The 18,598-nt window shown below is 33.3% G+C and overlaps 1 protein-coding gene across 1 annotated transcript in view; it reads left to right on the top strand.

The window, feature by feature from the left end:
* The window catches only part of LOC149789587 (uncharacterized), a 102,458-nt gene that overhangs the window by 33,478 nt on the left and 50,382 nt on the right, over nucleotides 1-18,598 (top strand). Inside the window, exon 4 of the mRNA XM_089972921.1 lies at nucleotides 13,330-13,578. Coding sequence (XP_089829047.1) covers nucleotides 13,330-13,578 — 249 coding nt within the window. The remainder of the gene's footprint in view (nucleotides 1-13,329; nucleotides 13,579-18,598) is intronic.

Here is an 18,598-nt window from a genome sequence, read left to right as displayed (position 1 = left end):
CTATGGTCAAGTTACAATGAAATCATATCGTGCACTTCTCCATTAGAAAATATGTCTTCCTATATGCTTAATTTGAGATAGTCCACACAATTAATTGAACAAATAATTGCGAGTTACTGCCCCTGTAGTCTGTCCTTATCACTCACACATTTTGGTTATGTTGGAATTGAAGATCAAGAGGGAAATAATGCTACATTAATTTAATTATTAGTCTCATTACACCATAAAGGGTATATTTCATTTCACTGGGAAAATACCATATATATATTTCACTGTGTGGTACAAAACATGTGATATTTTAATGAGGGGTAAAACCACAACTTAAAATATATAATTTTAGTGTATGTCCTGTATTTATGCAAGAAAAATAAATTTCTGTTCATTTTATACAAAACTTGTTTTTGAATCTGAGCTGGATGATTAAACTCGTTCTTCAGAACACAAATGGTTTAGTAGTAAGTACTGGAGAATACAAGGAATGTTCAGGTTATTGGGGAACACAGATGGTTTAATAGTAAGTACTGGAGAATAGAAGGAATGGTCAGGTTATTGGGGAACACAAATGGTTTAGTAGTAAGTACTGGAGAATACAAAGAATGGTCAGGTTATTGGGGAGAAAAGGGCAGGAAAGGCAACAGTTACATTCGCTGACATCATATGTTGATTTGAGTATTGTCATGAAGTGAAATTAAAAATCAAACCCAAGGATTACACCAAGTTAAGAGATAGTAATCAGTCATTGAGCTGTCCAGGTTTTGAAAATACAATTTGTGAAATTGGACACGACATAATTAAGGGCCAAGTGTATACTACTTTACAAACTTTTTAGTTGAACATAATGTTTACCATCGATGTCTTGAATGACACTTCTGAAGTTTTAAAAATATGTTTTCCAGCTTGATTAACTGTACTTATTATTTTGGTACACCTTACTGAAAAAAAGCTTGAACTGTTTTAGAATAATCAACTGCCTGACTGAGAAGGTTTTGTTACATTTAGCAGGTCAGCCAACATCCTTTTCATAAATTCATCTCATTTTTATCATTTTTCAAGACTGCTTATATAAACATATGTGACTTGAAGGGGCGGTATGATTGGGATGACTTATTCCCTTGCAGTAAATTATGTTTTTGTCATTTTGCATATTATTATACACTGCCTAACTGCAGTTCATCAAGGCATCATCACAGCTGGCTTAACAGTGTTTTCAAGGGAAACTAATTTACAGACACAAACAGTGTTTAGTCAAATTTATTCAGCAAAAACAATTTCCATGTCTGAAATGTAGTGGATGTAGTTTCCATTTATTGCTTCCAGCTCAGAAAGTGCTCATTTTTCTTTCTGCTTGTTTAACTTTTGTAGGTTCATATGATCAAATGTTGCATCACATGATGGGAAGTCTTTTATTTTCACACATACAAATATCACACATGCTTGACTTCAAAAATTAAAAGAATGATGATACAGTATGAAAATTATTTCTCCAATAATCTTTTATAGTTTAGAGTAAGTATATAAAAAAACTGACTCAGAGCCTCACAAATGTAATTCAGTTAAATATAAATGCTTAAGTAATTGAGTTTACAGTATTTTCAGTGCAGCATATCCATGGATAGATGAGTAGGTGTTAAGGGGGGAGTGTCAATAAACACCACAGTAGACAAAAAAGGAAGAAAGATAAAATACAATGACAATTTTGTTAACATTGTTGAACATTCTAATAACAATGCTTTGGATATTCAGGTAGGAACATTTGCTATGTTTTTCAGCTCTTGTATAATTTAAGATGGTGTCGGTGATTAATTTTAATAACCATAGCTATATTAATATTTTTAATAAGTTTCAGGTTGTGCATATGCAAAATGTACTTTGAATAGTATACAATTTTTATTCAACTAAAATGCTTGTCGAAACTAAAGTCATGCTATGATTAGAGGTCTTGTAGTGCTTGTTGTGACGTGTCTGTTCTTGAAAGCAACATTTGCCCATCTCATTACTTCGTCTAAATGTACATTTGATTGGCAGGCTGGGCCCTGAAAGAACCATTCCCTTGTAGTTTTAACCTTGAATTCATCAAGACGATTTTGCAAATGCATTTGTAAACTACAGGCTACCTACACACCCAGCATGGTTGATCTTCAAATAATTATTTAATATTTGGGAAATACTGTCTGATGATAGTGATGATGATGATGATGATGATGATGATGATGATTGAAATAATGATTTACATAGATAAGAATCTAAAAATAAATCATTCATTTGATCAGAACACCTCAGTCTGAACAAACAGACTTTGGTAGTTAAGGACTTTAAAACTTAATACAGCAGGATGAAAGAGGTCCTCAATACAGAACAATATTTATACACAGATAAAGAACAGATTAATCTCATAAACCTTAACATACTAATGTTTTTACAACTAGACGAGACATCTGTTGCAGAGTTTGATCCAAGAGCTTTTTTTTTAGCAGAATGGAGCTATATAAACACTGTATTGATATACGGATATTTCCTTCTACCACCCACACCCTCCATTACAACTTGCCCCATATTTTAGTGACAATGGGTGCTTCCCAATTTTGATAAAATCCTGACAACATCACTGCATTGTCAAACATCATTACCTGAGCAGACAAATAGCAAGGTAACTAAGAAAATTACTGACCAGAACTTGACCAAATTTGACACACTTCTGGCATATGAGCCTTTTTCATGATATCTAAGTGGAGTTACAAAACTTAGAAAAACACTGAATTAGTTGTTTACATAACTCAGGTCATCAACAGCATTTGTAGGATGTTGAGCTGAGGACATCCTACTGGCCCAGATGTTTTGGTCAATTACTATATCATTTGGTAATTAGGTATATGTCAGCCAGATTATCAGTGACAACTGTTATAGTATTTGGTTATTAGGTACATATCAACAAGATTGGCAATGACAACTGCTATGGCATTTGGTTATTAGGTACATATCAACAAGATTGGCAATGACAACTGCTATGGCATTTGGTTATTAGGTACATATCAACAAGATTAGCAATGACGACTGCTATGGCATTTGGTTATTAGGTACATATCAACAAGATTAGTTAAGAAAACTGCTATGGCATTTGGTTATTAGGTATGTATCAACAAGCTTAGCAATGTCAACTGCTATGGAATTTATTTATTAGGTACATATCAACAAGATAAGCAATGTCAACTGCTGTGGCATTTGGTTATTAGGTACATGTCAGCCAGATTATCAGTCAGTTGTTGTGGGGGCGCTCACCAGTTAATATGTACTTTTGAGAGAGTGACATATGTAAGGTGAATTAGTTCGCATTTAAAACATGCACAATGGAGAGAATGCTGGCATACCTCTATGCTACATTAATGTAATGTGGATGATATTTCTTTGGATATTGTACTTTTGAAAATTTTACATGATTTAAGCACACTGCTAACTAAAATGGCTGCTCCCTTGTGTTAAAAAATCAGCTTGACTTAGTCTAAAGTACACTATACATAGCAGCTATTAAAATAAGGAAAATGAATTTTGCCAGACTAGACAATACAAGCATCTGAAAGTGTAATGAATGAATTAATAAATATATAAAATGTAAAAAAAAGTTATCGGCTCATTTTTTATACAATTTACCTCTGAAGTTCAGTAAGTGAAAATGACCAAGTAGAGCTAGCACTTTTTTGAAAGATGTACATCTGAAGTAAGGCCAAGATGTAACCCATAGTATACCCATCAATCATACACCAAAATAAAGGGAATTAAAGGTTCTTTGAATTAAACCTAAGATATACAAGGTCTTTTTTAAATAGCCAGTATGACCAGTGAGGAAAGCTGGAGAAATTCTTTTTCTTTAAAATCCTAACCTATGCAAAATACGAAACTAGAGTGCCACCTTAAAGCAAATATAAAAATGTTTGCAATTCTTTTTTTTATTTTCATATAATTATGTATGATGTTCTGAATAAAATGGTACATTCATATCGATGTTAAGCATCAAGATGTTGATGCAAAATACGAAACTGTAGAGTGCCACCTGTGGCATTTGGTTATATGGCACATATCAACAAGATTGGCAATGACAGCTGCTATGGCATTTGATTATTAAGTAAATATAAACAAGATAAGCAATGTCAACTGCTGTGACATTTGGTTATTAGGTACATATCAACAAGATTAGCAATGTCAATTGCTATGGCATTTTGTTATTATGTATGTATCAACAAGATTAGCAACGATAACTGCTATGGCATTTGGTTATTAGGTACCTGTCCATCAGATTAGCAATGTCATGTGCATGTGTGCCTCAGTTTTAGTAAGCTATGGTATTAAAATGTAACAATAAAATATTTGAAAGATGTGTATAACATTAAATATTACAGGTAAAATTTGCATAAGAAGGTTGGATTATGCATTTAGTTTATTTCAAATAGCAGATTCATGCTTCACAATCAGGAAACAAATACTGTCATACAATGAATATATACAAAATACACTGAGTTTGGAATATTTTTGTCACTTTTTAACTTGTATTGAATGTATTTGTTTGCCATATTATGCCTTATAATATTCTTTGTCAGTTTGATATATAGTATAGTTTATGCAAGCCAGAACTCTGTGCTTGTAAAACGCATACTCAATCATCAAACAATATTGAGCACATCTTCAAATTAGAAACTCATGATTGCCAAGACAATGGCTGCTCAGGATAGACCAAGGAGACATTGTTAGTTGCATATCAATATTTGTCTTTTCATGTATTGTAGTTTTTTGTCTTTGTTTATATAATATCATATAGGTTACTGGCCAAGACCTCAACAGTCTCTGTGCTATGACCCAGAGGCTAAATTCCAGGGGATGGGTTGGGGTGGGTTAGGGAAAAGATTTTGGGGCATGATCCAGGCTTGCCATGCTGACAGGTACTAGCACATGGGATGAGAACAAGATTCTTATAAAGGTGTTTAAATTTACACTCAAAGGACCATTACTGACCAATGTTCATATTTCTAGGTTTAGCTGTATAGGACAAATTCAGTGACATTACATTTGTACTTGTGTACATGTATTAATGGACTGTATTACACTTCTCCATTCTAGACATGGAGTGAGTGTTATAACACAGGCATACACACTTTTGATTGCTATGGACTTGTACTCTCAGTTACTTCATTATAAGTTAGTAGTTCAATTAAGTTAAGGTACATCTCCACTTAAGATTACATTTCTTATGATTTTCTATTAAATGAAGTGGAAGAGGTAGTAACTTAAAGTGCCTGTATGTTGCATTATAAATTTTGTATGCATTAGGAACTAGTTTGATGCATTAGGAACTTGTTTTATGCATCATGAACTTGTTTGATGCATCATGAAATTGTTTGATGCATCATAAACTTGTTTGATGCATCATGAAATTGTTTGATGCATCATAAACTTGTTTGATGCATCATGAAATTGTTTGATGCATCATGAACTTGTTTGATGCATCATGAACTTGTTTGATGCATCATGAAATTGTTTGATGCATCATGAACTTGTTTGATGCATCATAAACTTGTTTGATGCATCATGAACTTGTTTGATGCATAAGGAACTTGTTTTATGCATTACAAACTTGTTTGATCTATTCTAAACCTTTTTATGCATTATGAACTTGTTTAATGCATTACAAACTTGTTTGATGCATTATGAACTTGTTTGATGCATTATAAACTTGCTTGATGCATCGTAAACTTGTTTGATGCATTATGAACTTGTTTGATGCATTACGAATTTGTTTTATGCATAACAAACATGTTTGATGCATTAGCAATTTGGTTGATGCATTAGGAATTTGTTTGATGCATTACAAACTTGTTTGATCTATTCTGATTTTTTTATGCATTATGAACTTGTTTATGCATCATGAACTTGTTTGATGCAGCATGAACTTGTTTGATGGATCATGAACTTGTTGCATCATGAACATTTTGCATCATGAACTTGTTGCATCATGAACTTGTTTGATGCATCATGAACTTGTGGCATCATGAATTTGTTTGATGCATCATGATCTTGTTGCATCATGAACTTATTTGTTGCATCATAAACTTGTTTTCTGCATCATGAACTTGTTTGATGCATCATGAACGTTTTGCATCATGAACTTGTTTGATGTGTCATGATCTTTGTGCATCATGAACTTGTTTGATGCATCATGAACCTGTTGCATCATGAACCTGTTTGTTGTATCATGAACTTGTGGCATCATGAACTTGTTTGATGCATCACGATCTTGTTGCATCATGAACTTGTTTGTTGCATCATAAACTTGTTTTTTCCATCATGAACTTGTTTGATGCATCATGAACTTTTTGCATCATGAACTTGTTTGATGTGTCATGAACTTTTTGCATCATGAACTTATTTGATGCATCATGAACTTGTTTGATGCATTATGAACTTGTTGTATCTTGAACTTGTTGCATCATGAAATTGTTCGCTGCATCATGAACTTCTTGTATCATGAACTTGTTTCATGCATCATGAACTTGTTTGATGCATCATGAACTTGTTGCATTATGAACTTGTTTGATGCATCATGAACTTGTTGCATCATGAACTTGTTTATGCATCATGAACTTGTTGCATCATGAACTTGTTGCATTATGAACTTGTTTGATGCATCATGAACTTGTTGATTATGAACTTGTTTATGCATCATGAACTTGTTGCGTCATGAACTTGTTGCATTATGAACTTGTTTGATGCATCATGAACTTGTTGGATTATGATCTTGTTTGATGCATCATGAACTTGTTGCATTATGAACTTGTTTATGCATCATGAACTTGTTACATCATGAACTTATTGCATTATGAACTTGTTTGATGCATCATTAACTTGTTGCATCATGAACTTGTTGCATTATGAACTTGTTTGATGCATCATGAATTGTTGCATCATGAACTTGTTTATGCATCATGAACTTGTTGCATCATGAACTTGTTTGATGCATCATGAACTTGTTTGATGAATCATGAACTTGTTGCATCATAAACTTGTTTGATGCATCATAAACTTGTTTGATGCATCATGAACTTGTTGCATCGTGAACTTGTTGCATTATGAACTTGTTTATGCATCATGAATTTGTTTATGCATCATTAACCTATTGCATTATGAACTTGTTTGATGCATCATGAACTTATTGCATCATGAACTTGTTTATGCATCATGAACTTATTGCATCATGAAATTGTTGCATTATGAACTTGTTTGATGCATCATGAACTTGTTGCATCATGAACTTTTTTGATGCATCATGAACTTGTTACATCATGAACTTGTTTATGCATCATAAACCTGTTGCATCATGAACTTGTTTGATGCATCGTAAACTTCTTTGATGCATCAAAAACTTGTTGCATCATAAACTTGTTTGATGCATCATGAACTTGTTACATCATGAACTTCTTTGATGCATCATAAACTTGTTTGATGAATCATGAACTTGTTGCATCATCGACTTGTTTGATGCATCATGATCATATTGCATTATGAACTTGTTTGATGCATCATGAACTTGTTTGTCGCATCATGAAATTGTTGCATCATGAACTTGTTTATGCATCATGAACTTGTTTGATGCATCATAAACTTGTTTATGCATCATGAACTTGTTTCATCATGAACTTGTTTGATGCATCATGAACTTGTTTGATGCATTACAAACTTGTTTGATGCATCATGAACTTGCTTAATGCATCATAAACTTGTTTGATGCATCATGAACTTTTTGCATCATGAACTTATTGCATCATGAACTTGTTTATGCATCATGAACTTGTTGCATCATGAACTTGTTTATGCATCATGAACTTGTTGCATTATGAACTTGTTTGATGCATCATGAACTTGTTTATGCATCATGAACTTGTTGCATCATGAACTTGTTTATGCATCATGAACTTGCTGGATTATGATCTTGTTGATGCATCATGAACTTGTTGCATCATGAACTTGTTTATGCATCATGAACTTGTTACCTCATGAACTTGTTGCATTATAAACTTGTTTGATGCATCATTAACTTGTTGCATCATGAACTTGTTGCATTATGAACTTGTTTGATGCATCATGAACTTGTTTCATCATGAACATGTTTATGCATCATGAAGTTGTTGCATCATGAACTTGTTTATGCATCATGAACTTGTTGCATCATGAACTTGTTTGGTGCATCATGAACTCGTTTGATGCATCATGAACATGCTTATGCTTGATGAACTTGCTTGATGCATCATGAACTTGTTTGATGCATCATGAACTTGTTGCATCATCAACTTGTTTGATGCTTCATGAACTTATCTGATGCATCATGAACTTGTTTGATGGATCATAAACTTGTTTGATGCATCATGAACTTGTTTGATGTATCATAAACTTGTTTGATGCATCATGAACTTGTTGCATAATGAAAATGTTGCATCATGAATTTGTTTGATGCATCATGAACTTGTTTGATACATCTTGAAATTGTTTGATGCATGATGGACTTGTTTTTTGCATTATGAACTTGTTTGGTTCATCATGAACTTGTTTATGCATCATTAACTTGTTGCATCATGAACTTGTTGCATCATGAACTTGTTTGATGCATCATGAACTTGTTTAATGCATCATGAATGTGTTGCATCATGAACTTGTTTGATGCATCATGAACTTGTTTGTTGCATTATGGACTTGTTTATGCATCATGAACTTGTTGCATCATGAACTTGTTTGATGCATCATGAACTTGTTTGATGCATTATGAACTCCTTTGATGCATAATTAACTTGTTTGATGTATCATGAACTTGTTTAATGCATTATGAACTTGTTTGATGCATCATGAACTTGTTGCATCATGAAATTGTTTGATGCATTATAAACTTGTTTGATGCATTATTAACTTGTTTAATGCATTATAAAATTGTTTGATGCATCATGAACTTTCTTCATGCATTAGGAACTTGTTTGATGCATTACAAGCTTGTCTGATGCATTACAAATTTGTTTGATCTATTCTAAACTTTTTTATGCATTATGAACTTGTTTGATGCATTATGGACTTGTTTGATGCATAATGAACTTGCTTTATGCATCATGAACTTATTTGATGCATCATGAACTTGTTTTTGCATCATGAACTTGTTTCGTGCATTAGGAACTTGTTTGATGCATTACAAACTTGTTTGATGCATTTCAAACTTGTTTGATCTATTCAAAACTTTTTTATGCATTATGAACTTGTTTGATCCATTATGGACTTGTTTGATGCATCATGTTAGTTTTGATGCATTATGAACTTGTTTGTTGTATCATGAACTTGTTTGATGCATCATGAACTTGTTTTTTGTATGATGAACTTGTTTTATGCATCATAAACTTGTTTGATGCATCATAAACTTGTTGGATGTATTATTGTATTATGAACTTGTTTGATGCATCATGAACTTGTTTGATGCATCATAAACTTGTTTGTTGTATTATGAACCTGTTTGTTGCATCATGTGCTTGTTTGATTCATCATGAACATGGTTGATGCATCATAAACTTGTTTTTTGTATCATGAACTTGTTTTATGCATCATAAACTTGTTTATGTATCATAAGCTTGTTTGATGTATTATGAACTTGTTTGTTGCATCATGAACTTGTTTGATGCATCATGAACTTGTTGCATCATGAACTTGTTTGATGTATTATGAACTTGTTTGATGCATTATGAACTTGTTTGATGCATCATGAACTTGTTGCATCATGAACTTGTTTGATGCATTATGAACTTGTTTGATGCATTATGAACTTGTTTGATGCATTATGAACTTGTTTGATGCATCATAAACTTGTTTGATGCATTATGAACTTGTTTGATGCATCATAAACTTGTTTGATGCATTATGAACTTGTTTTTTGCATCATGAACTTGTTTGATGCATTATGAACTTGTTTGATGCATCATCAACTTGTTTGATGCATTTTGAACTTTTTTGATGCATCATGAACTTTTTTGATGCACTATGAACTTGTTTGATGCATCATAAACTTGTTTGATGTATTATGAACTTGTTTTTTGCATCATGAACTTGTTTGATGCATCGTAAACTTTTTTGATGCATCTTGAACTTGTTTGATGCATTATGAACTTTTGTGATGCATCATGAACTTGTTTGATGCACTGTGAACTTGTTTGATGCTTCGTAGACTTGTTTGATGCATCATGAACTTGCTTGAAGCATCATAAACTTGTTTGATGCATCATGAACTTGTTTGATGCATCATGAAGTTGTTTGATGCATTATGAACTTATTTGAGATATTATCAACTTGTTTGTTGCATCATAAACTTGTTTGATGCATCATAAACTTGTTTGATGTATTATGAACTTGTTTTTGCATGATGAACTTGTTTGATGCACCATGAACTTGTTTATGCATCGTGAACTTGTTTGATTCATCATAAACTTGTTTATGCATCATGAACTTGTTGCATCCTGAACTTGTTTGATGCATTATGAACTTGTTTGATGCATTACAAACTTGTTTGATGCATCATTAACTTGCTTAATGCATCATAAACTTGTTTGATTCATCATGAACTTGTTGCATCATGAACTTATTGCATCATGAACTTGTTTATGCATCATGAACTTGTTTGATGCATCATGAACTTGTTTATGCATCATGAACTTGTTTGATGCATCATGAACTTTTGTGATGCATCATGAACTTGTTTTTTATCATGAACTTGTTTGATGCATCATGAAGTTGTTTGATGCATTATGAACTTTTTTGAGATATTATAAACTTGTTTGATGCATTGTAAACTTGCTTGATGCATCATGAACTTGTTTGATGCATTATGAATTTGTTTTTTGCATCATGAACTTGTTTGATGCATTACGAACTTGTTTGATGCATCATAAACTTGTTTGATGCATTATGAACTTTTTTGATGCATCATGAATTTGCTTGATGCACTATGAACTTGTTTGATGCTTCATAGACTTGTTTGATGCATCATGAACTTGTTTGATGCATCATAATCTTGTTTGATGTATTATGAACTTGTTTTTTGCATCATGAACTTGTTTGATGCATCATAAACTTGTTTGATGCATCATGAACTTGTTTGATGCATTATGAACTTTTTTGATGCATCATGAACTTGTTTGATGCACTATGAACTTGTTTGATGCTTCATAGACTTGTTGATGGATCATGAACTTGTTTGATGCATCATAAACATTTTTGATGCATCATGAACTTGTTTGATGCATCATGAAATTGTTTGATGCATTATGAACTTATTTGAGATATTATAAACGTTTTTGTTGCATCATAAACTTGTTTGATGCATCATAAACTTGTTTGATGTATTATGAACTTGTTTTGCATCATGAACTTGTTTGATGCATCATGAACTTGTTTTCTTATCATGAACTTGTTTGATGCATCATGGAGTTGTTTGATGCATTATGAACTTATTTGAGATATTATAAATTTGTTTGATGCATCGTAAACTTGTTTGATGCATTATGAACTTGTTTGATGCTTTATACACTTGTTTGATGCATCATAAACGTGTTTGATGCATCATGAACTTGTTTGTTGCATCATGAAATTATTTGATGCATTATGCACTTATTTGAGATATTATAAACTTGTTTGATGCATCATAAACTTTTTTGATGCATCATGAACTTGTTTGATGCATCATAAATTTGTTTGATGTTTTATGAACTTGTTTTTTGCATCATGAACTTGTTTGATGCATCGTAAACTTGTTTGATACATCATAAACTTGTTTGATGCATCAAGAATTTGTTTGATGCATCATGAACCTGTTTGATGCATTATGAACTTATTTGAGATATTATAAACTTGTTTGTTGCATCATAAACTTGTTTGATGTATTATGAACTTGTTTTTGCATCATGAACTTGTTTGATGCATCATGAGCTTGTTTTTTATATCATGAACTTGTTTGATGCATCATGAAGTTGTTTGATGCATTATGAACTTATTTGAGATATTATAAACTTGTTTGATGCATCATGAACTTGTTTATGCATCATAAACTTGTTTGATGTATTATGAACTTGTTTGTTGCATCATGAACTTGTTTGATGCATCATGAACTTGTTTTTTGTATCATGAACTTGTTTGATGCATCATGAACTTGCTTCATACACTTGTTTGATGCATCATGAACTTGTTTGATGCATCATAAACTTGTTTTATGCATCATAAACTTTTTTGATGTATTATGAACTTGTTTGATGTATCATGAACTTGTTTGATGCATCATGAACTTTCTTTTGTATCATGAACTTGTTTGATGCATCATGAACTTGTTTGATGCATCATAAACTTGTTTGATGTATTATGAACTTGTTTTTGCATCATGAACTTGTTTGATGCATCATGAACTTGTTTTTTGTATCATGAACTTGTTTGATGCATTATAAACTTGTTTTTTGTATCATAAACTTGTTTGATGCATCATGAAGTTGTTTGATGGACTATGAACTTGTTCAAATCTTCATGCACTTGTTTGATGCATCATAAATTTATTTGATGCATCATGAACTTGTTTTATGCTTCATACACTTGTTTGATGCATCATGAACTTGTTTGATGCATCATAAACTTGTTTGATGTATTATGAACTTGTTTTTTGCATCATGAACTTGTTCATGCATCATGAAGTTGTTTGATGCATTATGAACTCATTTGAGATATTATAAACTTGTTTGATGCATCATAAACTTGTTTGATGCATCATGAACTTGTTTGATGCATTATGAACTTGTTTGTTGCATCATGAACTTGTTTGATGCATTATGAACTTTTTGATGCATCATGAACTTGTTTGATGCTTCATACACTTGTTCGATGCATTATGAACTTGTTTGACGCATTATGAACTTGTTTGATGCATCATAAACTTGCTTGATGCTTCGTACACTTGTTTGATGCATCATGAACTTGTTTGATGCATTATAAACTTGTTTGATACATTATGAACTTGTTTGATGCATCATAAACTTTTCTGATGTATCATAAACTTGTTTGATGTATTATAAACATGTTTGATGCATTATGAACTTATTTTGTGCATTATGAACTTGTTTGATCCATTATGAACTTGTTTGTATGACAAACTTTGAAGACAGTTTAGTATTCACATCCTATACACAAATTCTGACATATTGGAACCTTTATATTCCCTTGGCTATGTCAAAGTTATGCACCCAACATGTGTCACCTCTAAATTATCCATTTTCTTCATTTTAGGATAAACGTCGAGAAATGATCGGGAAATATTATGATCAGATTTGTTTCATTCTGAAGAATAAACCAGCATTCCGACACTTGGAGGACTTTTTTCCTATAGATAACACCCAGTTTGACCCTGAGTTAGAGAAACTGAAGAAAAGGATTTTTGAATTGGCTTCAGGTCAGCCATATTGGGGACAGGAAGTGCCTGCCAATTGGCTTCCCTTGGAAGCATCTCTCATGAATCTCAAAGCCTCTGGTATTAAGGTATAGGAGAAAACGATTTTGTGCAAATAATCTTTTTACCACATAGAAATGTATGATACAACTTGTGTGTACAATATGCAAAATATACCACATAGAAATCTATGATACAACTTTTGTGTACAATATGCAAAATATACCACATATAAATGTATCCTACAACTTGTGTGTACAAAATGCAAAATATACCACATAAAAATGTATGATAAAATTTGTGGGTACAATATGCAAAATATACCACATAGAAATGTATCATACAGCTTGTGTGTACAATATGCAAAATATACCACATAGAAATGTATGATACAACTTGTGTGTGCAATATGCAAAATATACCACATAGAAATGTATCCTACAACTTGTGTGTACAATGTGCAACATAGATTTCAGATTATACAGAAATCTTAACAAACTGTATCAGTGTTGTTAGTTTTTACCTGCTTGCTGTCGAACAAATCATGAGTATGGTTCAAATTTAGCCAGGAGTAAAATGTATGTATGATATGAAATCAAAGGATATTTGAATGGTTCTCTGCATCAGGAGATCAGTCCTATTCAGTACAGTGTAGTACACATAACAGCAAAAATTGTTTTGAATAAAATATTGTAATAAATCAAAATGTTAACCACACTGTAACTCCAGGTTTGTTTGCTTTTAATTCATCTGTCTTTCTTGCCAGTGAGGTCTTAATTATGTCCTATCCAAGCAAAAGTAACAAGATATCATGATTGCTGGAACTATCATTATAAAACATATAAATTATGCCATATCTTCTCACTGGAAGAAATGATTGCCTAGTCCTTTTGAATCTTCTCGGTTTTCTTGTGAACTGAGAAAATCTAACCTCACATCCCCTTGCTTTGTCCACCTGGGTATGGAGTTTTATTACCAGTCTCAAATAGCTACATCCCCTTCATGTCAGCTTCATAACGATCATCAAACGCAGAGTGTATTTGCAACAGGACATCAAATTTAGTGAGATTCCTTGCAAGTCCTTGCGCTAAACAGTCTGACAATGGTACTTGATCATTTTGGGATGCTTGTATAAGCACCTGTTACAAATATTTTTTCTGGTGCAATGGTGCCTTTATTTCTGTCTACTTGTATGATCATTCCTTTGTCACTGGCACAACCATGATGTTTTACGAGAGGAATTCCACTGGAGAAGCCCCAGCCATGAGTAATGATAGGTATAGACACCAGTATGGGGAATCCATTTGTTACCGGCCTTCAGTATAATATATGGCAGATGAAACTGTCTCTTAAAGTCAACCATTTTTAAATGAAGGCCATCATAAATACCTTTCAGTTCTGAAAAAACAGACTTTACAGGAAGTCAGTCTGATTAGGTTAGAGAACTTTGTAGTGATTACTTCCCTCCTTGATTAATGGGGCACCAGATAGCCCTACCTGTGCATGCTTATTTAGCAATTTCTTTCTTGGTGCTTGCAACTTCCAATCAATGTATAAATCAGAGACATTCCGGGCAGATTCAATGACCTGGCTGATGTTCTCACCAGATATTGTCAGGCTATTCATTTGGAATGGTACTTTTGGATTTGTTAACTCTAGGGCATCCAGTGATAAACCATTTTGTTACAAGGTTTAATCACAAAATTGACCATCTTTGTCTTACCGGTTCCTGACCCACTACCTTGGGCAGCGGATGCACTATCAATCAGTTGGGAGAGGTTATGTACCTTTGCTTACCCCTACACCCCACCACTACCACCATGGTTTTAGTACTGAGGATAAGACAGAATTTAATTGGTCATAATTACAAGATACTTATGATAACCCCACTCAGACGGAACAAGACCTGCATCAATGATTTACTTTATATAGCAATAGTAATAAACCAGAAGATTATGACCACACATAATCTTCTCAAACAACCATGGTCAGTGGTGTTCTGCAACTACTGAGACTGTCTGTTGTTTCACACCAGGATGTTAACAGGGCAGCCTTTTAAGAAAAGAATTTAGAATTTCTGGGATTGTGGAGAATCGCAAGAGTGAATAGGCCATTCACTCGGAAGGAATATGAGTGCATGTAGCGAGTTTTCAGGAACAGGTACAGAGTAAATGATATCTCTTCAAGTCTCTCAGTCTCTCAACTGGATTAACCTTTTCTCTGGCTCTTCAAGGATAAAAAGTTGGCATCGGTTGCCATCAAAGGCTACCACTCTACACAATCTGACACATTCAGACCTATTAGTTTTGATTTGAAGAAACAAATTCTCATCCTGTTTCCAAAATAGAATCTGTCCCAGGTCATAACATGGTTCAATTTAGAGAAATTCACGTTGTTAGCCTGAATTATGATAAAGATGTTGTCATAAAAATCCTGTTTCCTAATAGTTTCGTAGATTTTAATTCTCACTACAGATATACCAGTAGCAAAATAACTGAAATACTCGGGAGAATTATGACTATCATGGGTCAAAAATTATATTGCATCCAGAACTGAAAATGTGTAAAACACCTTTGACGGTACAAAATTAGATTTTCTCCTTGCTGAGAGAGTTGTAATGGTTTTAATCGCACTGTCTTTCATAGGATGGGTTAGTTACCTGATATTATTACATTTTTTTTGAAAATAATCTTAAACTCAATGTGATATTTCTTCCTCTCGTATGATTCTTGTTGATGCTTTGGACATGGTACATTTTGCTATGAAAACCGCATTTCAAAGGTTGTTAGTTGTGAAACCTAAAAATAATTTTAGGCACTCCAGGTGTCCACCGTTCACATATTTTTAATCTTACGTAACTACAATAAAATATTTTGCACAAATTGATTATCAATTGATAAAACTAAAAAATACTAGTTGTGAGAGATAAATTGGCTTTTAATGCCCCAAGATAGCTGAGAGGTCTAAAGTAGTCACCTTTACCAATCCCTGCCATCTCACTGCTGTCCACTTGGAATTGAGTCTAAGGCTCGGCCAGTAGGGGTATATGATGAAGCTTCCTTATGTTGGTGGTTCATTTGGGAGTTTTCCAGGGTTCTTCCTGCACCAGTTACACTGGTCACCACATATAGCCTATGAGGCCTCTGCTGAAAAATGGTATCAAACCCACAACAACAATAAACACGCTTTTCCACACAAACTGTTGAACCGTTGATTAAAACATTATTCATCTTAAGGTGTATTAGTTGGCGTGATTTAAAACATCAGTTCATCACTTTACCTACCAGTAATAATTTAGCATTAATGCATTTCTTAAGTAGAACAAAGTATTTATATGTTTGACTTACAATGTGATAAGTTTAAAAAGAGACATTTTAAAGCCTGTTTAGAATTGCATGCATATGGACAACAGCTGATGCCGTTTGCACTCAAGCACTGTGACCAGTTTTTAAGAAGACTAGCCTTAGACAACGGGGCCCCAAGTTGCCAAGTGGTCTGAAGCATGTAGCCTTATAGATCACTGCCATCTCACCTCTTTCTGCATGGGTTCGAGTCTCAGACTCAGACAATGTGGGTATGTGAGAAAGCTTGCCGGTATATTCTCATGGGTTGGTGGTTCTTTCCAGGGTTTTCCTAACTTCTTCCTCCACCATTGATACTGGCCACCTTGTATAGCCTATTTTGTGCGGAAAAATGGCATTAAACCATAAAACAACAACAACACCCCCACAAAAAAATACTCATGGGATCTTGTCTCTCAAAACTCTTGTAGGTGTTGAATTCAAAACATGATTGTAATCAGGAAGACACAAATCTGCACTGTTTTCTGTAATGACAGTGTTAATTTTGTTCAGAATAGTCTAGTGCACTACCCCAATAATGGACTGTCCTAGAAGTCACATACAATAGCTGGCAGATGCCCATTTGCACCTCTTTGTGAATGGTTGGTTGGAATGCAGAAACACATAGTTTTCAGCAGTCAGGAGTTGGCTAGTGCCAGACAGAATTGTATTATTTATGGAAGGATTATTATTGCTATTGATATTGAATATAATGTTGTCTCAACGTGGGCATTTCTCTTCAAATAAATCGTGATAAGTGGCAGGAGAGGAAGGGCCATTAGTATTTCATTTGAAATTGATGTGTTACAAACTTACTGCACACTTAAATGATTAGTTCGTATTATACATTAAACAGGCATATTTTGTTATTGTTAGATTTTCTTGGTTGCTGGAGCTTCCTTAGTCATACTAATACAATATTTGACACCCTTTAGCTCAGACTCCATTCACATGGTATTTGCAGATCGGTTCTTAATGTTGCTTGTCAGCTGCCATTTTCAGGTGTGTTCCGTGTACATCTAACAGACTATTCTTGATTACTGTCTCCTACCAGTCTTGTTTAATTACAAGTAGCCCAGTTAGGTACATGTAATTTTATATATTCCAAGTTAATATACCCCTCTCAGCAGCCATTTGAAGTTGAATAGTTCTACTTATTTTATTGATATTTCCAGATTGGACTTGATCAGATAATTTATTTTGTGTATTTAAAGGAATTTCATTTTAGAGGGTTCCATAAATGTTTTTTAATTACATGTACTGAGATACTGGTTGCTGCAAATGGATGTTTAGAATTTGATGTTAATTAACTGTTTCAGTCTTAATTGGTCCCTGAGAAACCACCAGATATAACATCAAGGCTTTTACAAGTTTTACAAGTGATTCTGTTATTCTCTCCAGTTTGGCTATAGTTACAAAATCTGTAAATAAATTAAACTTGTTTTCAGAATCCATTTGATAGCATTTAACCAAATATGACAATAACTTTCCTGATTCACGGCATTGTACAAATGATGTCCATCCACTACGCAACATAACACCACATTTACTAAAACCAATGCTTTCAACTGTCACACTTTAGATAAGCTCAATCAAATTTGACCACTTTTGGCAGGGAGCATCCAGGCATGGAGTCCTTTTATATTTGTACAAGTCTATCCATCATCTAATATAGCTGTATATGCTAAAATTGAAACTAAACTTTCAAATAACTTCATGAAAGCAATTCAGCAGATTCTATTAATTTGGAAGAGATTTTTATATAACA

This window comes from Sinohyriopsis cumingii, chromosome 10 (genome assembly GCF_028554795.1).
Source record: "Sinohyriopsis cumingii isolate HCF-2022 chromosome 10, ASM2855479v2, whole genome shotgun sequence".
Classification (NCBI taxonomy): domain Eukaryota; kingdom Metazoa; phylum Mollusca; class Bivalvia; order Unionida; family Unionidae; genus Sinohyriopsis; species Sinohyriopsis cumingii.
Note: the sequence above shows the minus strand (reverse complement) of the source record. Positions and strands in the feature narration are given on the sequence as shown.